General features: G+C 43.3%; 1 protein-coding gene across 7 annotated transcripts in view; it reads right to left on the minus strand.

Moving 5' to 3' along the window:
- nav3 (neuron navigator 3) overlaps positions 1–27632 on the minus strand; it is a 136951-nt gene that overhangs the window by 4713 nt on the left and 104606 nt on the right. For 2 of the 7 annotated variants that reach the window (XM_080051313.1, XM_080051307.1), the window contains 21 exons: positions 27202–27254; positions 26195–26218; positions 25438–25482; positions 24745–24768; positions 24455–24532; positions 18774–18857; positions 17480–17591; positions 16855–16979; positions 14025–14048; positions 13354–13517; positions 11630–11783; positions 7532–7718; positions 5106–5203; positions 4914–5009; positions 4209–4377; positions 3370–3605; positions 2719–2873; positions 2488–2559; positions 1602–1798; positions 1313–1431; positions 613–816 (listed from right to left, as the gene is read on the minus strand). In XM_080051313.1, coding sequence (XP_079907439.1) covers positions 613–816; positions 1313–1431; positions 1602–1798; positions 2488–2559; positions 2719–2873; positions 3370–3605; positions 4209–4377; positions 4914–5009; positions 5106–5203; positions 7532–7718; positions 11630–11783; positions 13354–13517; positions 14025–14048; positions 16855–16979; positions 17480–17591; positions 18774–18857; positions 24455–24532; positions 24745–24768; positions 25438–25482; positions 26195–26218; positions 27202–27254 — 2420 coding nt within the window. The remainder of the gene's footprint in view (positions 1–612; positions 817–1312; positions 1432–1601; positions 1799–2487; positions 2560–2718; positions 2874–3369; positions 3606–4208; positions 4378–4913; positions 5010–5105; positions 5204–7531; positions 7719–11629; positions 11784–13353; positions 13518–14024; positions 14049–16854; positions 16980–17479; positions 17592–18773; positions 18858–24454; positions 24533–24744; positions 24769–25437; positions 25483–26194; positions 26219–27201; positions 27255–27632) is intronic. The other 5 variants (XM_080051310.1, XM_080051309.1, XM_080051308.1 and 2 more) reach the window with 5 other exon arrangements.

Below are 27632 nucleotides of genomic sequence, written 5' to 3' on the forward strand. Positions count from 1 at the left end.
ACTAAATCAAGCCCGTTGTTTTTGGATGACTACCTTTTAATTCCTCTCGGGCTGCAATAACCCACCAAATGAATTCTCTCTCTTTTCTCTCACACTGCCTCTCCATCTTTCCCTCCTCGTTGTGTGTGTGTTGTGCCAAGGTTGTGTTCAGGAGCCTATACCACCTACAGTAGTTACTTTACAAGGCTCCGTATTTGTTCTATTTCTTACTTGGACAAAAGCCAAGCCAAACACTCATCCTTGGTTTCTATGGGAACGAGCATCCTTGAATTGATAAACTTTGTGAATCTGAACCACTTGTACACCTATGCGCGCACACACACACACACACACACACACACACACACACACACACACACACACACACACACACAGTCACACACACACGCACACACACAGTCACACACACACACACACACACACACACACACACACACACACACACACACACACACACACACACACACACACACACACACACACACACACACACACACACACACACACACACACACACACACACACACACACACACACACACCCACGGGCTACGTAAACTAGAAGCTCCATCATGTAATCCCTGGCATTGTTTTGCGTGTGTGTCCTCCTCACCAGTGGGTCTCCATCCGTGTCACTCTGGGACACCTGTTTGGAGGAGGCCCCCTCCTTGGAGGAGGTGTAGCCGTCGTAGCCCACGTCCTCTGGCCTGAGTTGGAGCAGCGCCTGGCCCTCCTGCTGCAGCGCCGCAGGGTTCCATGGGTACGTGTCGTTCACCCACTTGGATGGATCCTCCCATGCTGCTCTTTTGCCGTATAGCTGCAGGGTTACATAGAGGACAGTGGGGATGAATGTAGTGTTCCAGACATGAGTAAAGAAAAAAAGACATCTAACCTTTTATCAGTGCCTAGAAATACCTCTAGGCGTACAATTTCGGTGAAAGTGCAAGTAAGCAATGCTTTTAAGAAGGTAAAGTTCCTTGGAAGCTACAATACTGCAAGACTGCGAACTCACACTATGTAATGTTAAAGTAACCTTTGGCCTCCAAATTCTATTGAGTTCATCCATGAATTAGAATGGATATTTGTGCTACGTTTGAAGAAAAAAAATCCCTCAAAGCATTCATGAGATATTGCTCACACAAGACAGACAGACAACCCGAACACCTAGTGCCTCCAGCTTTTGGCTATCGCAGGCGCAGATACATAATACAAATCAGAGAGTGTAGCGATTTTCCTCATCTTTTCAGTTTCACTGTGCCAGTCCCAGTGGTGCATTAAGGAAATGGCCAACTGACTTGAGTAAGATTATTTACCTGAAGCCCTTCCCTGACCGCCTCCAGCAGGTAGGGCACCAGAGAGTAGTTCCACAGGTCGGTGAACCAAACCCGAGAGCCCTCTACATCCAGGGGACAGGACAGGAAGAGACGGGGCCCTGGAGGGACGAAAGAGACAGCATGATGAATGTTCAAAAGACGTAAGACGAAAAGACTGATGAAGAGACATGGAGCAACGGACCACACAATTTGGCAAAAAAAAAACATGTAGCCCCCTTAAAGGAGAAAAACAAGTAGGTGTGTGTGTGTGTGTGTGTGTATGTCTGACCTATGGTGACATCAGAGGAGCTGTGTGCCTCCAGGAAGCCGTTGAGGTGCTGCCAGGTCTTGGGCATCCAGTCGATGATCTTAATCAGGTCGTTGCTGCGCGTGTTCTTATCGATCTCCGTCTCTATCAGCTTCCTGCGCAGGAAGCGGCCCAGGAAGCCTTTGACCGGCTCGGTGTGGTTGGTACACAGCACCCACCTACAGCAGCACACAGGGGCAATGGAGAAACCTGGTCAATGTTCAAACTAGGTCTCTCATCAAAGCTCAGTACGAGAGGTTCCTGCCATCACAATAAAGAGTTTGGGGGCTTATTACACTTCACAATAATAGGATCATATTTAATGAGTGTCTAGCCCGTGATGATATTTCTCTAATTGCTTTTATATTTTCCAAATAATCAGCTAGTCACACGTGCCACTCCTCCTCTGAACACTCATTCTAGTCCATTTGTTTTAATATAACATGGCTTGTCATCCAATAGAGTCTCCCAGTGGAAGAGGGCCTTTAGTCTACAATCTGTTTGAAATAACAGAGGACTGCCCATCAAACACATCATCAGTGAGATAATGCAAAGGAAATAAAACTTGAGAGTCCTTTCTCTGTGGAGGCATTTGTACACATTGCAAAATCGTCCAATTACAACAGGATGAGTGGGTATAGAACTCCCCAACAGCACAATATATTTTCACCGACGGACACAGACAGTACCAGAGTTTAAACAGCGACAGTTTTGTCGAAGTTGTGGTTGTGGTTAGTGCATGTGAGTGAGTGCGTGAGTGTGTGTGTGTGTGTGTGTGTGTGTGTGTGTGTGTGTGTGTGTGTGTGTGAGTGTGTGTGTGAGTGTGTGTGTGCGTGTGTGTGTGTGCGTGTGTGTGTGTGTCACAAACCTAAAGTTGTGATGAAGCTCAAGGTTCGGAGAGGAGGAGACTCCCTGGTTCATGGTCCCGATAACATAAGGGCTGGATACAGACAAAGACACACATCATTATACGGTCACATTAATATAGATTTGTAAACCTGTTGCATTATGTTGCTGTAAGGCCAGTAACAACAGGGTTCTCTGTCAGGCTTAAAAAAAAAAAATCACACTTTTTAATGCAGTGAAATGTCCGACTCACCATTTGTGGTACTTGCAGTTGAGGAAGCCGTTGAAGATGTCGCTGAGGGAGCCGATGTGGTGCAGGTTGTCCAGGATGACCACAGTGGGGAGCTCTGTGTCCGTCTCTGAAGAGCTACACTGCTCTGCCAGGGTGGACAGGTACTGACGCAGGTCCTGGGGAGGGAAAGCATTCGCAGGTTTATCATTTTGGAAGCAATATTTTGATCCTAAAGGGCTTGAAGAGTAAGGAAGCAACATGATGAAGTCCTTAAGCCTTTATTTATTTATTAAGGCAATTAGATCCAGCGGCCAATCAAAGCAGACTGGGCTTTTTTTTGAAGGCGGGGCTTAAAGAGAAAGAGACTCTAAAATGGAGCGTTTCAGACACAGGCTGCAAAGAGGAGATGCAGCATAAGGCACTGTGAGAAATACAAAAGGGTCTTTGGACACTACACCATGAAAACAGTTTCTAGCAGAAAACAGATTCACATTTAAAACACAGTCCTCAAACCGCTTGTGTATTGTTGTGATGCTGAAAGTTGAACGAGAAAACAACATTGATATTTCCTTCTACGTCGTGCACACATCGTGATAATCTCCTCTGGGGTTGTTGAAAGGACTTCTGGGAGATGTAGGAAGTCATAAGCCCCGTATAGGTTCCTCTAGGTACCTTGCTGGAGTTCTGGTCCACGTTGAAGCTGGCCACGTTGTGCTCAGTCACCTCCTGACCCATCTGAGCCATGATGTACTGGGCCAGCTTAGAGGCCATGAAGGACTTCCCGGTGCCACTGGGCCCAGACAGGATGATCCGCCGGTGCTCCATCAACAGGTTGAGGTAACGCTGGATGATGGGTTTAGGGATCAGCGTGTCGAACACCAGGCTGTCTATGCTGTTCTCCTTCACGCCTGTAGGAAGAGGAGAGGAGGGAGGGAGGGAAGACATTTAAATGAGTGAAGATTCATTGCATATTGGACTGTTACAAGGTACAGTGTGTACTATCATATTATAGTATTAAGCAGAATATAGTGGTGGGATTCCCTTGCTAACCCTACCCCTTTGGGAGTATTTACAGAAGCTACGGTGGTCTTCAAGGACAAGAAGCTAGTTACTAAATATGGCATCATCCACCACTGTCTCAAGTCTTTCTACAATATCAAGTGATGAGGTGAAGATGTATTTAGTTATTTATTCTACAGTACTTCTTCTTCTTCTTCCGACAGGTGCATTTCCCCCGGACGCCCACTATATAAAGAAATTTGGCAAGGTCGTTAAGTTTGTCTGTTATGTGTTATTGTAGAAACATGGCGGTATCCCCGCTCCTATGTAAATATAAAAGGCTCATTCTTAGGTAATTATCTATTTTATGTTCAAGCTATTATACACTAATTAATACAGACTATACATATTATTTTCCATCTCTACCAAGTCTGTACTGAACAATGACAATAAATCCACACCTGGTTTCTACATGAGCTGTCATCCTAAAATAGAAAGTCTTGGCTCTGTACCTTTGAGGTTGACCTTGATGATGTTGTTATCGCCCACCAGGTATCCACAGGGCAGCAGCTCAGGTACCTCAGAGGAGTGAGAGCGCACCACCTCTCCCATCCTGTAGCACACTATACTGTCTGAGCTCAGGCCCAGGCTGCCATGAGGGTCCACCCGGAACACATACTCCTGCACAAACAAACAAAGAGTTTAAACCATTGATAATGCCCTCAATATAGACTGGGATTCTTGCTGTCCAATGTAACCCCTAAATTTGACATGCTTGGTTTTTGTACTTGTACTTGTGATTCCACTACCATAAAATACAGGGATAAAGGTTTATTCTGTGGAACATTTTGAAATGACATGAGCTTATTGTGCACCTGAATGGAACATACTATTCAGTAGTGTTATTATTACATACTGCAAATCAAAGGGCCTGCAGTGAAAAGTGTGCCTAAAAGAGTTCTCACAAGCCTCATGATTTTGTCAGACGGACTAGACGCACGGTTGAAAGATAACATCCCGAATTTTGAATGTCAAATAGCCGACCACTAACATTGTATTCTCGTCACTGAATAAAAAAAACTAAATTGTATCAGTTTTTATCATCAAATATGTGCTTTTACCTTGTCAACGTCTCGTCTTATGCATAAAAAAGGGGTTGTTGGCCATCATTTTTCGTCACTGTTTTTCGCTAACGAAATTAGCAGTGGTGTCGTTACCTTAAAGAGGCGTCGGATGACCCCATCCAGGACGTCCCACTTGGTTTTCCCGCTCACGCCTATCGACCCGATCAGGCTCTCCTGGCTCCGTGTGCCCTGGAGAGGAGGACAATCATAGTCACAACCAATAAGATGACAGTGTCTTTTTAACTGGAGAAACATAGAAATAACATGAACTCTCCATCCACTAACCTTGGTGGTGTACGGTCCACTGCTGATGCTGACCACTATCCTCACACTGCGGCCCTCCTTACGTAGGTTGCCCTCGTAGCCGTCGTCTAGTAGAATATCTAAAAACAACACATTTTGTCTTAGAAAAAAAAAACGCAACCATCCCTCAAACTTTGATTTATCCTAAACAAAGACTCACTCTGCCTGCTGGCAAATCATAGCTGTGACTGGACAAACAGACTCCAAAGTAAACTAAGGCTAATGGGGTTCTTTCATGTGATAATTTAAATTGAATGGATTTTTCATACAGAGAATGTTTCTAGTCGGTGCTCGGAATGATAATGTAAGAATGACTGTGTGTGAGGAAATTAAATAGTGCAATCTAAGGCAGAGATAGTTTTTTAATTTATTTAGAATAATAAGACGAAAGTAATTTTTTTTAGTAGGACGAGGTACATTTGAAGTTGAAGCAGTGAAACAAACTCACTAAGAAGCTAATGGTGGAGACAGTTGTCTGGAGAAATAAATTGTGATTTTCATCCAAGCTGAAATTTGCATATAAAGAAGTATAACAGAGTTACATCGGCCCACAGCAGTGTGAAATCATATATTATATTCACCTGACACATGTTCTATTTGTGTCATGCTCCACCAACAGCAACAGAACTGAAGACACAGTTGTTTCAGTTCACAAACATCATAGGCTGAGGATCTTTAGTCATCTCTACATCCGGCTTTGCTAAGTTACCATGATTTATTTTAACCTGCAATAGCAGATTGCATATTATGCTTACTTTCAGGTTAAAAATATATTTGGGTTTTACTAAAAACAGTTTACCCCAAAAAACCTTTATGATTCTCACAATGCCCTGTGTCTGAAATGCATCATTATAGAGCTCTTTAAGCCACGCCTTCCAAAAAGGCCAGTCTGCTCTGATTGGCCGTGAATCTAACTGATGAGTTAAATTTAACTACCGGTTAGATCTAGGGGTATCTGGGGATGTGCTTATCAGAGATGGAGGTAGTTCTAAGTTAGGTTTGTATTGGGGGGGAGGGGTGGCTTCTCCCCTTATGATGTCATATGGGGTGAGAAATCTGATATCTATCTATCTATCTATCTATCTATCTATCTATCTATCTATCTATCTATCTATCTATCTATCTATCTATCTATCTATCTATCTATCTATCTATCCTGCAGCCATGTTTCCGCCTTCTGCCGGTTCCCTGCAACCTTTAACCTTTGACAACAGCCACACCACTAACAGCTCCTCCACCATAAGTCTCCCTCTCTGTTTCCCAGGCTCCATTTTGGTGAAGGGTAGGGGTTAGTCTACTTTGTATTCTGCTGGCTTGCCTCAGCCCAGGGCTCTGTGCTGTGGTGATAACAGCCCCTTGGCCCACTCACTCGCCATCCCACGCGTCACTGCTCATCCCTCCATCAATTAACCAGGGCCGGAGAGTCCCCGGAGAGAGCCGCGCCTTCTATGTTAATTATAGGACAAGGGAGAGAGGGACCAAACTCTTTCACTCCTGAAATCGGAGCAGGCCTGGAGAGATTGTGTGTGTGTGTGTGTGTGTGTGTGTGTGTGTGTGTGTGTGTGTGTGTGTGTGTGTGTGTGTGTGTGTGTGTGTGTGTGTGTGTGTGTGTGTGTGTGTGTGTGTGTGTGTGTGTGTGTTAGACAGGCTCCCGCTGTGTTGCTAGCCCTTGCAGTAGAGAGAGGGCAGCTATTTCATCATTTGGTGCTACTCCGGATCATTTCTGTCCGCTAACGCAATTCTCTCCCATTTATTGAGGCATGTACGGAGAGAGAGCTAATCCAACTTAGCGAGCGAGCTATCCAAATATATACTGCTGCAGACCACAAAGTGTTTCCTACGGCTTAGCACAGCATAAGGACTTTGCTCTTACAATGCCGAACTATGAGGTTTAATTCTTTAGAGCTGAATTTGCCTACCAACAGTCACCAACACTCACCATCCACAACTTGTACGTACTGTGTGCACTCTGAAAAAAAAAAAAACGGGTTTTAATCCACAGCCTTAACGGTCAAGTTGCTAGTTATGGTGGGCCCCTGGTTGTCCTACCCTTTATTTACACTACATGCCCGTTCACAGAGCCTAGGCTGTGTATTTACACCTTCAGCGCACAAACAGTACAGGCAGGCAGCGGATCATGAGGAGATATCGACTGATTTTGACAGATAATGATTTTGACAAGAGAAACATTCTCCAGAACTCCACCTTTAAAAGAATATCAGCCAACTTAAAAATATTTCTCCGTCCTGATTGGCTAGTGAGTGACAGCATTCCCTATTATTGTTTAACGTTTTTCAACACATATAGACACGTCCGTTTCAATTACTTTGGCGCCTTCACACTTGCTGCTCTGACTTGAGCCAGCACACGGCTAACACCTCGGTTGGACATGCTGACTGTGAGCTGACCTGACATGATGGTGTCAGTGATGTTGAGGTTGTTGAGTGACAGGCCCAGAGACTGACGGGAGGAGGAGGAGGACGTGCTGGAGGTCTCCGAGGGCGGCCGGCACGTCTTGACGGGCGTGGCCGTGGGCGTGGCGTTACCGCTGGACTTCAGACGGTCGTTCTCCGCCTTCAGGATCTCAATCTCGTTCTGTGGATGAAAAAGGAATAAAATAAAGGTAAAGTTAGACTAAGGCTGTGTTTGAAAAGCCCTACTAACATCCTACTCATACTCCTTTTGACGTCAATTTGAGTATGTTGTTATGGTTGTGTATGCGAGTTTGTGTAGGCGAGAAAGGCCCCGGATGAGTACTTACTTCCGGGAAGTTTTTGTGTATGGATCGATACTTTTCCTACTCAACCGCCCCACAACGCATTGCGTCTTTTCAAACGACACAGAAGTTTTTTTTTTTAATTCTTTATTGCTTCTGTATACGTCAGTGCAATGACGGATTACCGCATGGGCAAAGTGGGCACATGTCCAGGGCCCTGGCCAATAGGGGGGCCCTTGATTTTTTTTTTTTATTAAAATTTTTTGACGGGGGTTTCCCCCCTGGGAATGGGTCGTAAAAAGTCGGGTTGTTTTATAATCGGGGTCTTATATTCGGCCGGGACAAGCGTGTGTGCGCTTGGAGAGAGAACGATGTGTCTAGAGAAAAAAAGGCACGGGAAATGGCCAAAGAGCTCCACATCCCCACTGAAATCAAAGCCTCGACTCATTGTGTTGCGAGTCAACGTGTCAGAGGCACGAATCGGTACAGCGATCGACCTACAGTGGCTTTTCTGCTGTGGCAGTTGTAGTGAGGAGAGTTTGCCAACTGTGCGTTCCCTTTACGCACCAGTACCAGTGTAACGAGCGAGGCGGTTGTTTCACTTTACAGTTAGTCGGCAGTGAGATTGGGGTATCCAGGCTCGGGACATGCAATCAGATCGCGGAGCCTGTCCCCTCGACACCCGTTAACGTGCAGGAATCCCCTGTGATCATTTAGTTTTAAACCACAGAGTGTGTCTGTCTCACTGTGAACGACACCAACACAGCGTTTCACCGGGTGACGCGCTGCTTTGCTCAGACATTGAGTGTAGGCTCCGATGGGGGCAAGGGTGGGCCAAAAAGCAGGCGCAGAGATCTTACAAAGGCAAAAAAAATCTGCTCGCGCGCTTAGCGCGCGCTCGCATCGTCGGTGTCTCTGCCCCAATCTAACTGTCTAGTAGGCTCCGGCGCAAAGAATCTCTTTCTCTTGCGCAGCACCAGAGAGACTTTATAGAATTGTATTTCGCTCTATCTCTCTCTTTCTCTCTCTAGGCCGTGCACTGCATTATAATGTGTGTGATTGTGGATTGCACGGTGTGCTAGTGCGTGTATTTGCGTGTTGGTAGGGGTCCATGACTGGTTTGTGTCCAGGGCCCGTGGTCATGTTAATCCGTCCTTGCGTCAGTGTAAACGGTCTATATACACAATTGATCGTTAAGTAGACAGTATGTAGTATAAACATGTTGAGTATGTAGGAGGTCATTTCGAACACAGCCCAAATCTTTAAGTAATGTGGGTGCATGACAAAAACAGTGAGAGACATGACAAAAACACCATTATGTCGGGGACAAGAAACAAAGTGAACAGATTTCTAACTCTAAGATAAACTGCTAGGGGGTGCCCCCGAATAGTTGACTATTTAACGATCCAATGGAAGTAGCCCGATTAGACTGATAATCTCACATTCGAATAGTTAACAAATGTGGTTATAAAACAATAATCATTCTATTCAAAATAATGTAACGCTGAATGTCTGATCTTTCCATGGAATTGCTTGATTTCTCCCAATAAGTCATACAGACTTGATACATCTCCTATTGTGGTATATATATCAGCCTATTATAGCATACTGTTAATAAAACATTTGAAAACAACTCATGAGCTCTTAATACATTTTCATAGTGTGCGTAAATGGTAGACTAAGTCGCAATAAAATTATTTCTTATGGAAAAAACTGAAGCAAATGTTGCGATTGAGAATATGGATCAACTAAAAAGAATGATTTGACGATAAGCCGACAGTAGGCAATATTCGACCAATCAGGTTGCTTAGACAGCCGACGGTCATTCTCCAGCATTCACTCCATTCAGACTGGCTGCTGTTGTTATTCTGAATCAGTATTATTGGTATTATGGGCTGTAAGCGTCTTTTGATCTTCAAGGCTCCTTTGTACTGAAGGGTAAGTCTTAGATAAGGAGCCGTACATGATCCCCAGATCTGAGAAGGAGACTACAGGCTTCTACCAGACAAGATCCACTAAACTGAGACATTTATGATGGTATGCTTTGAACATGGGCTTCTTTTAAATCACCTCTGAACATTGTACTTTGAAATGATGGTTGGCGTATCTTTGCAATACATCAATAGGAATCAAATAAATAAACCAAACGTGTGTGTTTGCTGGGAGAAAACTCCACATGCGTTCTTATTATTTCATTTCGCCTCATGGACGATCAAACAATTTCATTCGGAAATTCTGAAGCGCTTCCACCTTAAAGCCACTACGAGTAACATGACACGTTGGCGGCCCCTTTGGACAAATGCGGTAGTATTTTTACGACGCCCGCTGTCGCAAAGCTGTTTTCTAGCTCGTGCCAGGTGTGCGAGTGTGAACTGAGAAGGGCGCAATATAGTGCATGTCCGTGTGTTGAAAGTGTGAGGACATGGTGGTTATCTGATGATGGTGAAGCAAAGCAAACTTTTGTTAGTACCAACCGCTCATTCATTTAGGAGTAAACACTGCAGTCTAGTTTCGCTCTCGTGAAATTGTATACATGTTGCTTGGCAACGCCCTCGTCCCGCCCGTAGCCTATATCTGCATTCTCTTTTTTTTCTTTGATGGTTCAGCCCCGTTATCAGTCATTATGACGACAAATAACTGTCTCAAACAAGGCTCCTGCTCCCCTTCCCTCACCTGGAGTGATAGGCTTCTCAAATCGCGTTGCTGCTCCACACTGAAATCTGCGACCAATACGGATATGTGACCATACAGCCTGCACGAGCGAACCGAAAATCGGACTGGGTGTACGACCAGATCAAATGCAGTAATAAAAACTATATAAAAACGTCTTTCTTTGCACTGATGGTCTCGTTTGCTGTTAAAGGTAATTTATGATTATCAGAGGAAACATGAGGCTGTTTAAAAGATATTTAAATGTTACTCGTAGCCGCTTTAATGCGCCATTTATTTAATGTCCAGTTTTGGGGCTGATTCAGCAGGTTGGGTTAGTGCACTTTGTGAACGCTGGCAAGCAACTGGATCACATTTTCGTTTGATATTTCCTTGTATTTCTCCTCCATAAATCACCAGCATTTTAGACTTAAGGGAATTGTTTTTAATAACCTTTTAGTCAGAACTGTCACTCAAAATGTGAACTCAAGTTCTTTTTATGTACAAGTGTTATGTTATTTAAGTTCTATGTGTGTAGGTGCATTGTGGCGAGTTTGGTGTGTGTAAATAGTATGTATATATATATAGGAAAGTGCTTTGTGTTACAGTATGTGTGTGTCTGTATGAGTGCAAGATCAGCCAAGCACTAACTAGCCCACTGAATGCCTTATTAACTTCCTAACTGGTACTTGCTCCAGTGCCTTTAGGGGGAAACACACCAGTTGAGCTCAATTAAATTGGACTGGCAGTAAAATAAAGTTTTGCCTGTCTATGCCTGCGGAGTAAAAAACAAAGATGCCTCTATCTGGGCAACAAGCTCTTAAAGCCAATTTGACTTTGATATTCAAATTGTAGCCACCATGATCTCCCGGGCGAGTGTACACGCTGTACCAGTTTTTATTTTTATTATATATGTGTTATATGTGTTTTAAGCTTCATTTGATAGTGATAGAGTGAAAATGGGTAAGGAGAGGGGAGTGGGATGACATACAGTTGGGTTCCACGGGTCGGATTCGAACCCGTGACCACTGCGACAAGGACTGAGCCTATATGGTATGTGCTCTAGCCACTACGCCACCGGAGCGAGCCCACGTTGTAACATGTTTGACCTGTGTTAAACCTCAATAGGTTGCGGTCTCACCTGCATGCGGTTCATGGCCTCCCTGATCTGGTCCAGGTGGTGGGCGGAGCTAAGAGCCTCCAGCCGGATGTCAGTCAGCTTGAGCTCCTTCTCCCTCAGCTCGTTCTTCAGCTGCAGCACCACCTCAGCCTCGGCCTCGCTGCATTCCAACAGCCTGCACACAGGGGTTACACACAGGGAGGAGCAGGGGGTCACACCAAGAGGGTTATACCAAACACACACACACACACACACACACACACACACACTGTCTGGAGAGAAATATTAGACACTTAAAGGAAACAAGAGAGCTGGAGTTGAGAGGCAAACTGTAGTTGGAGGTGGGAACCAGGCACAGGCACATATACAACATGGAGGTGAATGGGGGAACATTTGAGACAGCGAATCCTTCCCATTTACAGGAAGCCATTATTACTTCAGCTAAGCTATCTGGTGATAGGTTCCCGTTCCAGTCCAAATGCGTTGCAAACACAATGAACAACTAAGGTGTAGAAAGTGTAGGATATATAGTAGATGCTGCGGGAGTTGTCCCACCATCATAATGCAGTTATTTTCATAATAAACAGGCAGATGTTTAATACAATAACTACAGTTAAATGCAACGCTAATTTGCTTAGAAAAACCCAACAAAGATCTGTCACACTGGTGTCGTTCACCATGTTAAGACACGTTTACACGCTCTGCCCCGGAGAAAACCACCTCAGCCTTTGTGAAAAGACATTTCCCAGACCAGCTGCCAAACAGCACAGCAGATGTGAACACTATTTGCTTGTTGCTTGTTGTCCACATGGGGTCCCCTTTAGCAGTGACACGGAGCCAATTCATTCTGGTGTGAGTAGGAAAATGATTACTGCTCATATCCTACTCGTAGCCTTAGCCTACTGACATCTTTAATGAACTTAGAACTGGACATTTCAGAACCAAAGAGACACAACCTCCGACATGCCGAGGCCTTCATGGCTATAAGATGCAGAAGAAATTCACACCAACCCAAACCACTGCACACACACTCCCTGGGAGCATGCCACACAGGGCCTATTACCGAGATCTGTGCTTGTAGACCATGTGAGCGTTTTGCCTTTTCTTTGGTGTCCAAATAGGGGAGGAATTGCTATCGCAAACGCTGTTGCTACAGCCGGTGGAGAGAATGTGAAAGAGAAGAATGAACAGAGGGGTGAGAGAAAGGTGAGGTGAGGAGGATTAACAGACATTTTTTGGAAAGAAAAGAAAAATGGACTCAGAAAAGATACAGGACCAAAACAAACTGTCTATGTGTTTGCATGTAGTAATACAAGGGGAGAGAATTACCTGTGAATACAGATTATGTGCGTTCCAAATTGCAAAGTATTTATTTTTACTATTCTACATACTACAGCTGATCATAAAAAGTATGCAGTTAGCATGCAGTTGGCACACAATTGGGATATACATGTACTTACTACTACTACTAATAAGTTTATTTCATCATAACATTGCGCTTTGAACTTGCCTCTTGCTCACAAACCCATCGCATAGCTGTTTAAACATTTTTTTTTAGCAGGTTGTTTTCACTCGAAGGCTCAGTCGATGTGACTTAACTTTAACGCCAAAAAAAGCATGCTGATTTCTACACTTAAAGTTAAAACCGGATGTAGTGGTCGTGCATCTGGTTATTTTTTCAAACCATCTAGATCTGACCACATGTATTGGGACGTATGGGTGTCTGTCTGCGCGTAAAGACTCACTCTGTGGTGGAGGGCGAGGAGTGCAGCGTGGAGACACTGCCCTGCCTGTTGTCATGCTGCAGTTTGGGGGAGGAGGGCAGCGAGTCGCTCATCTCCTCCATCTCATCGTGGGACTGCGACTTGGTTTTCTTCTTGCTGAACGCCTGTTTGAAGGAGCTGCGCAACTGCAAGACCAAAAAAAAAACACAAAAATACACAGAGGGGGAAAAGACGTCAATATCACCGTCACACCTAACCTCTAAACAATCATAACACCATGTCAAGCTCTGGTGACATCACATCCTGTCAGATCAGGAAGTGACTCCGTGCTGTTTCCAGGCAACGGTCACTGTCTGGTTTAGGTAAAGATAAGAGAGGCAAAAAAGCAAGGCAAGGTAAGTAGAGATGGAAATGAAAGATGGACACAAGGGGGGGACCAGGCTCTTTAATGACCCTAAGAATCAGGGCTGAAACAAGCAATCAAAACCAAACAAAGGTTATAAAGGAGGAGCGGGGAGGAAAGAGGGGAGGGGTTTGCCGTATCCATGCCGACGTTTCCAGGAAAAGGGGGAAGAAGAGGTTGCTCTGAGAGAGAGAGAGAGAGAGGGGGGGGGGAAGAAGGAAGGAATGAGGGAGGATGGGAATAACAACCACAGCACACACATACACAAGACACTCTTGGAGCCACTGACCTGAGCCGGGATGGAGTCAGCCACCTGAAGACGCAGAACACACCCAACGTTAAGCCACGCACAAACACACACACACACACACACACACACACACACACTCTAGCTCACCTGGCGAGCCATTAAAGCTAAATGCTGCCAATGCAAAGCTGATTCACTTAGCATTCTTTTTTATACAATTATTGCTGTTGAGAAGGGAGATTGCTATTATGATCACCACATTATTAAAATGACTTTGTTAGACAATTGAGGCAAAGTCAGGATCAGCTTCCCATGCTCAGAAATCAAAGATATTATTTGTATGGTAGTTTAATGGATGGACACTGAGAATCATAAGCAACTATTCTACCATATTTAACTCATACATGAATAGTCATATAATCTAAGTGTTAAAAGAGATGGCCGTTAATGGACAGGCCTGACTATTTGGTTAAATAGTCAGGTAGTTAACAGTTATGAGTGTGTATTTATGAGTCTCTGTGGGGACATTTTTAACTCCTTCCAGAGGGGGGGCCGTGTCCTCATTATGACTGCTTTATTGAAGGACACCTCTGCATTCCCCTGCCATTCTCTTAGCATAATCCGCTGCTTCTCTGCTCACTCTTCACTTACACTACACCTGAGCAACCCCGGTTCAACTCTATCCGTGTCTCCACGTGTGTGTGCGAGGAGGCAGAATTTATGCGAATGAATAATTAATCAGCTGCTTAAATAAGGAATTGATTTGTATTCATGAGCCCTGACTTGAATTTTCTTTCTGGTGTGGGGGGTGTGGGGGGGGGGGCTCTCATTTAACCTGGCAGGCTCAGGTGACACTGTCTGTGGTGAACCTTTCGGGTGGTTGTTAGCAAAGCATTTCATTTCAAAGACATTGGGTTTGGCATTGCAGCAGAAGGCAGTGGAAAGTGAAGTGACTAGTCTGCGCTCTGCACTCTTTGGCTGGCTGGGACAGAACCTCTAATATGTCATGTGTCTGACTCAGGGGGCTGCAGCAAATAACATGGTGCAGTCAGGGACACTGGGCTGCTATAGTGCAGAGGAAAGCAAAGAACAGTGAAACTATGAGAGAAGGGCAGAGGGAGAGGAGGGGGCTCTGTTTGTGCAATTTTAGATAATTTGGCATGTTCTCCTTGATTTGTGGACAAATAAGTGGAAGTGAAATAGTAGACATTGGGTATTCCATTAAAGGTGGAGTCTGCTATTCTGTCAAAATCACTTTTTAATCAACATCAGTGAATATCTCCTCACGATCTGCTAGTTGGTACTGTGTTTGCACTGAAAACAAAGAGCTGGTGTTAATACACAGCCTAGCCTCTGTAAACTGGTATGTAAACAAAGTGGCTCGGACCGACCCACCGTAGCAAGTAACAATGCTATCGATAGACTTATCGCTATGATGATACAGGTAGCACGTTTTTAGCAAGTGTGACAATAAGCTGGCCAATATTTAAATTACAGTTGAAGCCAAGCACTGATCAAAGCCAAAGTATGATACGAACTTTAGCTTATATGGATAGCATTGTTGCTAGCTACGGTGGATCCCTTTTGTTTACATACCAGTTTACAGAGCCTAGGCTGTGTATAAACACTGGCTTTTTTCCAGTGCGCACACACAAAATACTGACAGGTAGCGGTAGTAGGTTGAAACTTAATTTCTGTTTGCCGTAAAAAGAGACAGAAGTTAACTTTGTTGAAGACTTGACCAACTCCACCTGAGTAGCTAAGGGTTTAAGGGCCCTCGGAAGTGTGTCAATTGTCATTAGATGCTGAGGGGAGTGAGAGTGCTTCTCCCCTGCCCAGACTTTCAAGCTTGACACAGAGATTCAACGAGCACTTCTCTCTAACCCCCTGGGGCAGTTATCAACCTGGTTACAAGCCGGAACTTTGGTATCCATGACGTCAGCGGCCAATAAGCCTGCTGGGCTGTTGTACATAGAAATTCAAAGTGCGTTTCAAAAGTGATAATTGCATGGTGGTTGACTGCTCCGCTTGACCCTCACGGAATGTTTGGTACCTCATCCACTTGGGCGCTGTAACCTAGCAACTTGAGATATGACGGCAAGCTGTGACGCATTCAAAAGGTATGGGATTTTACAGATTATATGGGTATCGGACAATTTTCTGCCTCCAACCACAAAAAAGTGTCCAAAATCTGTGACTTGTTTGAAATTGGACCAACTATTTATTCATAGGATGACTCAGTTAATATGGGCTCAGTAACACCCACTTTAACCAACTTTAGAAAGGTTGTAAAAAGAAAACGCATCATAGCAATGACAGATGTACTGCCGAGCGGGTCAGAAATGATCATGGTCTACTTTTGATTTGGAGTTTTCATTCAATAAAGAGGAGCTGCAAGCAAACCCTGTCATCCCCAGCTATAAATTCTAGGCATTTAGCTGCTATTAAGGCAACAGTACAATACGCTTTATTTCACAGACCCACACCAATTCCTTCATTTACGTAAAAGAATATATTTAATCCGTAATGCAGGCCTATAGAGCATATTTGAACTGGCTTAAATGCTAATGAATAATTCATATTTGAATTAGGAGTCTTTCACAACGCAATCCACCTCCTTAACAAAGACTAGAGAAGTAAGTGTAAAAATATAAGGCTTTTGATGTGTGCTGAGGGGAAAGGTTTGAGTTGGGAAGACAATTGAGTTGCATAGCCAGCAGTTACATTTTGGACGAGTTATTTTCATTTAGTTTTTTATATGTTGGAGAGAGCTGCTGCGTGCCTTTTTATATTTTCAGTTTTTTCTCAAGTTACAAAGTTGATATTTTTCCTTTTTTCTCTTTTAATTTCTCTCTTTCATTCCTCCACCTACCCAGCTCTTCTTCTTCTTCTTCTTGTCCTCCGCGTCCTTGCCCAGGCTGCCCATGCTGGAGTGACTGGCCGCGCTGTTGATACTGGACATGCTCTCTGACGAGTGCTGCCGTCTGATGCGCAGGTCTGGAAAGGACACACACACACACACTATCTCGCTTAGTGTACAGGCAAGATGACAAGACGTACCTACAATGCCGAAAGTTTAGCCCACATATTTGTCTGGTATCATTGTCTTTTAAAAAGGTGAGACATGGCAGGCAAAAACATAATTTTTTCAGGCACTGGTCAATTTTGAGATGTGTGCATATTTTGCTTCAATAACATGTCTTCTTTCACTAATATAAATAAAAGGTCTAAAATGTACTTTTAGATGTTGATTGGACTAATCCTTGTCTGTTTGCGTCTGTACATTTCTCCTCTACTATCTATCATCTATACTATATCTATCTTCTAGCATCAGATTTTTTCAATATTCTGACCCAAAGATATCATCTTCTTACATCGACTAAACTTTCCATAATCATTCTTGGCACTTTTGAGGTATACAATATTCAAGTTAAATACTACAGCAAACTGTTCCTGCTCAAATCATCATATGCTCCCCTGCCCGTGTGCATCATTACCTTTGTGCAGGTGGTCCGGGCCATTGAGCGCCACCTGGATGGCTGTCTGGGCGTCTGTGTTCTGACACTTCAGCACGTCTATCGTCTCCCTCAACTCAACCAACTCAGTCTCCTGGAGGGAGGGAGAGAGAGAGGGAGAGAGAGAGGGAGAAAGAGAGAGCGACAGGGAGAGAGAGAGACAGACAGACAGACAGAGAGAGAGAGACGGTGGAGAGAGAGAGACAGAGCGCGCGAGAGAGACAGAGAGAAAGAGAGAGAGAGAGAGAAAGGGAGAGAGAGAGTGTTTAAAACAAGGTTAATACACCTTACAAACACCCTTACTGTTCTTCCTTTGGCCAAATGCGCTGAATCAACACATGAGCTCCATCACTGGACACACACTCTCAAATTCGCCACTGGCTTAAGGTAGAAGTGAATTGGGAGACAGAATTGAAGGGAGGGTTATTTTGAAGAAGATAGGAGTGTCCCCATGGATTCACCCCCTCAACCCCAGCACTACCTGCTCAGAATGAGAAGGAGCTCTAAACTCTGTGGAACCAGCAGGATCAGATAGAGGGGGGGTGGGGGGGTCTTGAGTGAACAAAGCCCACTGGGGGCTGCAGATAGGGGTTCCTGCTTTAATTAAAAAAGTTGGGACAGCCTTGTTTAAAGAAAAGACATCCCACCAGATCCCAGTCTGTTTTAATTTAGAGGGGATTAAAAAGCTGCCAGGGGTCGTCAGCACCTCAGTGTGTGTGTGTGTGTGTGTGTGTGTGTAGTAGTATGTGAGTAAAATTCATAATTGTGTGGGAGGTGTATATCCTTTATCAGCACCATAGAAGCTCCTCTAAAAGCCTTTTGTTCGTAAAAAAATAATAATTTGACTTCGAAGAAAATTGGAGAAAAAATAAGACCCCAGATCAGATCAATTCTGGAGGATATCTGGAGAATACACTGCATATTTTCAGAGGTGTATAAATATACTGAACCATGGCATGTTACTTAGAATTGTGATACTTTGGACTGCATCTAAAGCACAATAATTTGCATTGGTTAAGGTTAAGGAGTGAAGTTAGAAACGGGTCAAACTTTGCTAAGAACAACCTTGAGTCAGAAAGTGAACCTTTAAGATAACAAAATTTCAATGAATCCATAACCGCCGACCTCCATGTTGTTAATTTCCCGCTGCACAATTTCAATGTCAAAGCGTTGGCTGTTTCTAATCAGTTCTCCTCCCTGTATTAATCCCCTGTGCCCTCGGAGTTCATTCACACACAGAGCATTTCAGAATTGGAGGACTGTAAAGCTCTTGTACCTTTTGTTCTGCGGTCATGGTGAGGCTCTGCAGACGGCCCGTCATGTTACTCAGGCTCTTCTCGAAGGCTGCCACCAGGTGAGACTGAGGACACACACACACAGAGACACACACACAGTCAGTATTTAGCTTAATACACTGTGACATTTGTATTCCCTTAGTCAAATTATATATATAAAAAAAAAATTATTTAAAATGGTCAAAAATGTAATGTCCTATTTTATTCTTCAAAGACAGACTCAATATCTCAACAAATGTGTCTATCCAAAATTAAAATATCTAAAACATATGGAATCAAAACGTATAGTTTAAAACACAAGAATGATCAGATTTAAATTGATGTTCATGTTAAATGTTTAGAACCCCCCCCTCCCCCCCCCCCCCGCCCCGAAGAAAAGCCTACACCAAGCATGAATAAGTCAGTGGTGGTTGGTGAGGATAGCTTTGAGGTACTGTACACTTTTTTTTTTTTTTTTTTTTCATATGCGCTATAATCAGGGTGTCATTGGAAAAGATGGCCCTCCATGAATACATTCAGTTAAGTTTAATAACAAAGTGAGTTTTCACTTAAGCCAAAGAGGAGCGAGAACCACACCAGACTCTTTGTGGAAAGTTTGTTTGCAGACAAGTCTGACTGTGATGAATAGGTTTCCTGTATCCTGTAAAGAACTGCTGCTGAGATATCTAGCTCTCAAACACACACACATAGCCCTTCACTGTGAGTCACTCTCACAGTTCAAGGACCATTTCTGGTAGTTTGACAGGAGCCTTTAATACAACGTGTTGCATCCTACTGCTGTCAACAACCCATTGAGCATTAGAGCATGCTTCAAGAACATGTTTCCGGGCAAATACAACCAAGAAAACATTTAGCACAGAGAGAGAGAGAGAGAGAGAGAGAGAGAGAGAGAGAGATGCTGCCCTGCCTCACTTCTGTCACCTAAAGGGGAAGAGGCCACACACTGCTGATGGGTGGCAAATGTTTTGCGACGTAACACCGTCTGCTCTGCTGAATTTCTGGTTTGTGTGTGTCTGGGTGGGTATCTAGATTTGTCTGTACCTGTTTTTTTTTTGAAAATGTGTATTTATATGTGGATGTGTGTTGGAGACTTCAGTACCTGGTTGTGTGTCCTTGTGCAAATCTGAGTCCGTATAACCTGTCCGTGTGTGTGTGTGTGTACTGCCAGCTCATCCTCAGACCCTGAGACACCTGTCAGGCCTGCTGTGTCACATAGAGGCGGGCAGCATGCCCAGACAGACTAGACTATCTCTGTTTTATGCGCTCACACACACACACACACACACACACACACACACACACACACACACACACACACACACACACACACACACACACACACACACACACACACACACACACACACACACACACACACACACACACACACACACACACACACACACACACACACACACACACACACACACACACACACGCACACACACACACACACACATTCTAATAATTCAGAGGACTTTAATTTACTAGATCTAACTCGATCTGTTACTAAATGTGCAATCTAGCGTCTAAACAGCTCCATCAAATTGATTTTTTTTTAAATGTTTCTAGCCTTGAGAGGACATTGGGACCCCTTAAATCTAGAACGAACACACACACACACACACACACACACACACACACACACACACACACACTGACAGGACCATGTGCCGCCTCCTCTGCACTCCATGTACCTGGCTGCAGAAGGAAAGGTCTTGACCTTTAGAAATGCCAACTGTTCCAACTCATTTCTCCACATCTCTGTCCAACTCCACCTGTGATCTCCTACTCCTCACCCCTCTGCCCACCTGTCAGGCCTGCAGGAGGGGCAGACTGGACAGCAATACGTCCCACCCATCTGTCCTGCTCCATGGGGCCCGGCCCAGGCAGCCACGCTTCGCCCCCAAACCCCCTGTCTTTCTGACACTATTCCTGATACCCAGGTCTGGAGGTTGACGGTGGGCCAAACCATTGAACTGGACAAGGGGACTACATCTCAAAGGTTGTGTGTCGGCCAGGGTAGGAAACTTGGAACATACCATTTGGGGGGCATTTTGGATTATCTCCAGGGTAATTTGATCTAATGTTGGGATTTTTGATAATTTTTTTTATACCACTTAGAATACAATTTTATGCTACTGCACTCCCATACACGTTTAAAGGGGCGGGAGTTGAGTGTGTGCAGGAAACTATTAGCGATGATGACTGTCCATTTTCGACTCTGGCTCTGCAAATAACATTTTTCTCTTCTTTAGGAGGGCACTACAAGCCACCGTCACATGAATTTCAAGGGCAATTTCATTTTTTTTTTTTTGCATTTTGCCTTGTGCCCTTGCTAATTCCCTACCCTGTTGTAGGTAGAATACAGACGGACGCATAGTCACGACTACAGTGCTCCAAGCCAGCACCTACTGCCGGGCTAAACTATTAAAACAATAGAGCAGGAAAGGGAGGGGACCGACAGAGGGAGATATAGGGGGAAATAAGGAAGGATAGAGCCAAAATGAGGGAGGAGAAGAAGAAAGATGTCAAGGTGACACAGTGACGGGTGAGTAAAGGAGGGAGGAGATTGAGAGGAGAGGAGGGGTGTCTGGGTGAACTCTTAAACCCGATTTAGTGTCAGTCCAGGCAGGGAAATGTGTCAGCTTCTCACACTTAAATAAAAAATTAAAAAATCTGAGCTGTACAACATTTCAGCTTCTTAATCCCTTTGACAGAGTGTTGGTTTTACGGATTCTGCTCCATTCTGATCAAATATGACCAAAACAAACACACAGCTCATTAAAATGAAGTGTGTGGAGTGTATTCAATCCAACGTGTGATGTTTTTAATGTAAATCGTTTTGTATGAGAGCGCTCAGAGGCTATTGACACACCCCGTAATACTTTGCTTAAGATCCAAATTCATTCCAAAAAGACAATACGAATGATTGTGTATGCGGTGGCAAAGCAAATGAGAGAGCTCAATATCAAATGACCTCAATCACTGAAAGATCCAATGCGTGGCTTTGATGAAATGAAAACACATTCAGCTGCTTCTTGAGTTAACATATGAGACCGATCAGCAAGTCTTTACCCCCCAAAACAATACTCTATCCGCTGTGACTTCAGAATATATATTTGACATTATCATGACAACTATTTCCATAGTAAAACTTTAAGAATTGTGCCCCCCTGGATGTTGAGAACATTTGACTTCATTTGGATGCTCAAAGCCCTTTCTAAAACCACATCAAAAGGTTTACGATGCATTAAGCGGAAGTCACAACCCAACTGAAATGACCTTTTAGTGTAAACACCATAACATATACCTATCGAAGGAATAAACGGCAAAGAATTTAGAGTTACATCATGTTGAGAAGATCAGTGATTAAAGCAGTGCCACAGAGAGCGTCTTGTTTTGGACTGTGGGAGGAGAACATGTGAGGACTCACACTCCCCACTGGGAGGATCAGACAAGCTCGTAGCACCAGCAACCCACCGTGCTGTCAAGTAGTGTGATGCAATGTACATACAACTTCAAATCCCAAGCCTCTTTCACTGGAGTGGGAACTGTCGACTTCTGCTGTGCCAGTGTTTGTATAAGTCTTAGCACAGAATTGCCTTGAGACTAATTGTCTTTCCAATTGTTGTGTTGATTCACAGCGACAGTGATTATATCTCTTTTCATTCATTTTGCTATACAACAGCCTAACTACATACACAAGCACATGATTTAGCCCCCAAGGTGTAAAATGTTGTTGTCATCCAGACATAGTTGATCAGTTCCAGATGTATCATCTTGTCGGCTACATTATATTACTACACATCAGCTAAAGGATTTTAAGGTGGATGAACAGAGCTGACACCAGCGACAGTGACATGTCTCTTTTTAATTTCAAGGGTCTAAATCAGCTCGCTGGTGTCCTGAGGTGGTGACATGTGTTATAAACCAAACTGTGAGCTACAGCCAAAGCTGTGTCATGTATGAGTCATACTGCACTGCCATTCTCCGTACCACCTACATTATAACTTATACTCCAAGTTATAATGTAGTAATTTGTTACATTAAATCCACATGACTTTAGTCGTGTTACAAAGCCCAGCTTTTTTAGGTGCCCTTAAATTACTATAAAGCCGTCACACCCACATTTCAAATGTTGTGTATAATTTATTACATAATGTATATAAATTAAATATGTAGATCAAAATGTGAGACATGGTTTATGAAAAGAGCCAGTATAGTTGTTTGCTGAGCTTCTGGGCTAACAGCAGTACAGGAAAAGTGATATGCTGATGACGTATGACTATCAGTGAGCTAACGTGAGCAATCTAGCTAAAAAGACACGGCATGTAAATCAGACAACTTTTCGGTTACCAGCAGTTGCATCGCTCTTATTTTGGCAAGGCTTTCCCACCTCCCAACACCTTGTTTCCCTACGCCAAGCTAATGCTAACATGTAGCGACTGGACCCGTCTGTCCACTGAACGCAGAGTCCAGACAGAAATGAACTCTCCATCAAACTGTAGTGGAGGAAGCAAACAAGCAGATCAAGTGACATCTCTGGAGGACATTCATCAGACTTTACACAGCTTTATGTGGAGTCACAAAAGTGACACCTGTAAACACACTTTGGTGTGTAAAATAAGTTAGACTTTAAAGGAATAGTTAAATGTTTAGCTTGTTGCTTCACTTTCGGGTTCAATACATGGCGACAGTTACCATTTCTTTTAACTGTGCGTACACTTTTGAAGAAGAAATGGGCAACGGTCGCTCATCGCTAATTAGCTTATCACAAATACTGGTACTCCATGGTAAGTGTCAGCCTGCCTCCGCCGACAGTCACCAGATACATTTTAACATAACTAAACGGTGCTGTGTGCTTGCTGGTTTATATAACACATTATGTGGCGCTAGAAAGAATGCAAGAATATTTTACAGTAGATTTACCGTAAAGTAATTCTACATGACCAAAACAAACTGAACAGTTGTTTACCTGTTCTTACACAACTCATACATAAAGTCATGTCTTCATCTTTTATTTGCCAACTTTTCCTGCAGTTCAGCTGTCACTTTCAACTCTGAATAACTTTGTGATCAAAGCGTTGGACCGAAGCAAGGACCCCGTCTGCCTCCACGCTCGATCAGGCACTTGGCATAGAGGCAGGGTGGGGGGGGGGGGGGCTGGGACGAGAGTGTCCATCTATCCAACCTGTATCTCAACACAAAGACAGCTCCGTCTGGGGGTTGGAGGTCTTCGCATCTCACTGTTTTTCACCCACGCATGACGCTCTCCAGTCTAGATTCACTCATTCTCATCTCACTGTTGTCTTTCCACGACCACCCTATCTCTCAGTTTATTCTCTATGCTTGGATGAATATAGGGAACAGAGACTCCTGTTCTCCCTGAACCCCCCCCACTGGCTGAGACAACGTATGAACACATTCAAGAAAATATCATAAATATAAGGAAAGCACACACACACACTTCAAATCAAATATCCTAAAAAGATGCACGGTGACTTCAAATACAGGAGAGGAGGAATTAGTGGGCGTCTTAAAAGATTTATTTCCCTTCCCTGAGCTGCGATAACGCAACGCTTCCCTATAAGAGCTCTGTGATAACGGCAGGTTATCATGCAAATGAGCCGGCTGCTTTGACGGTAGTAAACAAACTCACATTGGCAGACAGCTGAGACGTCAGGGTCGCCACCTTCTCCTGGGAGGCGTCCAGCTCCCGACGCAGCTTCCGGATTTGCTGGTTTGGGGTAAAAGAAGAATATGCAGAGGTAAGCCTTTAGTTAGAACATGAGGAAAATAGTACTGATTGTTAATGCAATGGGGCGTTGAACTTGCAACTCCCATGTTGATAACTTTGATGTCAAAACATGTGCAGTCAACATGGTAATACTGTGTAGAAAAAAAAAGACACCGGGGTGAGGTGCGAAACACAAAGTGTAGGGGGATTACCGTGGAATTTTGGACTGTTTGGCCCTTGATTGAAAAGAGAAGAGTAAAATGTTAACACTATGTTGCACGCCTCCGTCAAACAGCATGTAGTGATGAGGCTGAAGAGAAAGGGGTTATCACACGCCACAGCACTGGTTTATTCTCATGGTTAGACTTTGAGCAGAGAAAAGCCAGAGATGTAGGTTAGTGTTTTCAGACCCGGGTCAAATAGTATTAGCAAATACATGATATTGTTTCTTATAGAATAAATTAGGCGCCAGATGTGTCTGTGTCCCAAACTTTACAACACAAGTAAAATAAAGGATCTGGTTTCTTTCTTTCAAATAGCTGGCAATATCAATATCTCGATTCATGTTTATATCTGTTTTTGGATGTATTCCATTTGACGAAATACCTATTTCCCTCTTGTTTCCAACACATTGACAGTTTTTGTTGTTGTTGACGTTTTAGAAGACTAGATAAAGATTTGAACTCAGATAGGAATCCTCGAAAAAATACCACTGTGTATTTGCCATTACTATTTGATCCCAGTTTTAAAGAAACTAAAAACAAGGACATAGAAAAATGAAGAAAACATTTATCAGAAAAGGATTATGGAAAATCAAAGAAAATAATTAGTGATGAAACTGAACAGGATTGTTGAAAGAAGCCAAACGAAAAGAAAGCCAAAAGGTCCGGACATGCAATACGTACAGTATCAAGTGTACATTTCTCTAATGAGTAGATGATATGTAGAAGCTATGAGGAGATGAAGCACAGTGAGGGTTGTGTGGTTATTTATGATCAAGATGAAATAAGTGTCGTCAGATTGATAATAAAGAGCAATGCAACATTGTGTTAAACTGCTTTCTTGTAGAACCTAATACAATGGTATCCGAAACGTCTTTCTTATTTATCAACATTTTGGTTCAAACTGATCATCAATCATAGGCCAAAATTTGCCGAATAATTAATGATTAACATGGACAGACTCTCTCTGATAGTTGACGCAGGGCAAAAGAGACACACACACACACACACACACACACACACACACACACACACACACACACACACACACACACACACACACACACACACACACACACACACACACACACACACACACACACACACACACACACACACACACACACACACACACACACACACACACACACACAAATGTACAGAAAAACAGGCAGCAAAACATGCATTTGCCTGGATGGCTGCTATCATGAAAAAAAAAAATCAAATGATCGAGTAGAAAAAAAATATGAATAAAATAATAAAAACTATTTTTCTTCTGGGCTACTTTTAAGGTGCACATGAGCACTTAACGCCCATCCAACCACACCTCTGCAACTTCAAGGTTTAAATGCCTTCAACTGTATGAATGTGAAGCAGGAATATATATAGAGCTCTACAGAGAAGCAGACATGCAGACAGGCAGAATATTTCCCATGCTTACCTCTGAGTGGGCTTTCTCCTCCGTCTGTAAAGAAGAAATATACGTATTTAGAAGACAGTAGATTATTGGCTCTTGTTATGCTGTGTTATGTTTAATCAGGCAACGTTTAAAAAGGATTTCAAATATGCAGCAGGAGAAATGGCCTGAAGAAGAGAATTAAACTTAAACATTAAAGTTTGACTTAAAAACAAATGGGAAATGATTTTATTAACCACAACAAAAACTAATTCATTCAACCTGAGGGAAAACAAAAACTATCTCCACGAGTCAGCCAGGCCTTTCCTCTGCAACTTGTGAGGGCAGTTGGGAAACAAGCGGAGGTGGACAATGATCGATTCTCCTACCTTTAAAACTAATCTGCTGCCTCAGTGAACGTAAAAGGGCCGGAGCGCAGCCTGTGTGCTATTACAAACCCAACACATGTCCACAGTCCAGTCTGCCAAAGTTACGTTAGATGCAGCGATGGCAAAGGATATTTTTTGGTTCCAAACAAAAATTGGATGGGTGTGACTTTGCGTCAATGGGAAGAGATGAAGACTTTGATTTAATCTGGTTGATTTCAGCCAAAGAAATGATCTATTGTATGCAGCTGTTTTAGATTAGCAGCAGATAACTTTACATCAACAATAAGTATATAAAAAGCACACTCTCAAGACCATAAGAAGAGACATTTTACGATTGTGTGGGTGCCATTGGGTGCTATAATATAAAGCAATTAGGCAGCCCAGCTTTAAAGCTCCATTTACTAATATATGAGGTCTCCATTTAACTCCATAGGGAAATATCTGGGATTTTTAAACTTAAAATGCCACATTATTAAATTGTTAATACACTTCATTCATTCACAACATTTCTTTTCAACTGGTTACATATTGAGGTAGGAACCTCATTTACAATACATTTTAAACGGAAATGCTTGAATGATGGTTTTGGATATACAACATGTGAGTTAGTGTAATATGAATTCTGAATAGCTGTCAATATGGGAAGGCCATGCAGCTACTTACCGCAGAGTAGAGTGAAGACGTGCTGGAGACCAGAGACAATGAAGAGCCATGAACTGTAAGGGATATGGAGAGTGATGAGTGACAAGGGTTCAGTAAAATACTTGATTGTAAGACCATGTTTAAACAACAACACTTGACTGCCCAATAGTGTCAGTGAAGGACTTTTGCATTGTTGCCATTCAGCCATAAATTGGGTGGGTAATGCTAAGGATAAAATATTTGACCTTTTTCTAATAAACCTAACTATGAGAAAATTCATTTTAATTGCCTTTTTTCAATCACTTTTGATTACCCCGTTAAATGTTAAAACTCCAAATGGATGCAATCACAGCCGCTTGAATATCAGCCAGTAAAAAATCAGACCAGAGTGAGCCATCAGCCCAGTCACTCACAGTATGAACACACAGTGGGAGATCATTAAATCTGGTATT

Source organism: Ammodytes marinus (assembly GCF_949987685.1).
Source record: "Ammodytes marinus genome assembly, chromosome: 22".
Lineage (NCBI taxonomy): Eukaryota > Metazoa > Chordata > Actinopteri > Uranoscopiformes > Ammodytidae > Ammodytes > Ammodytes marinus.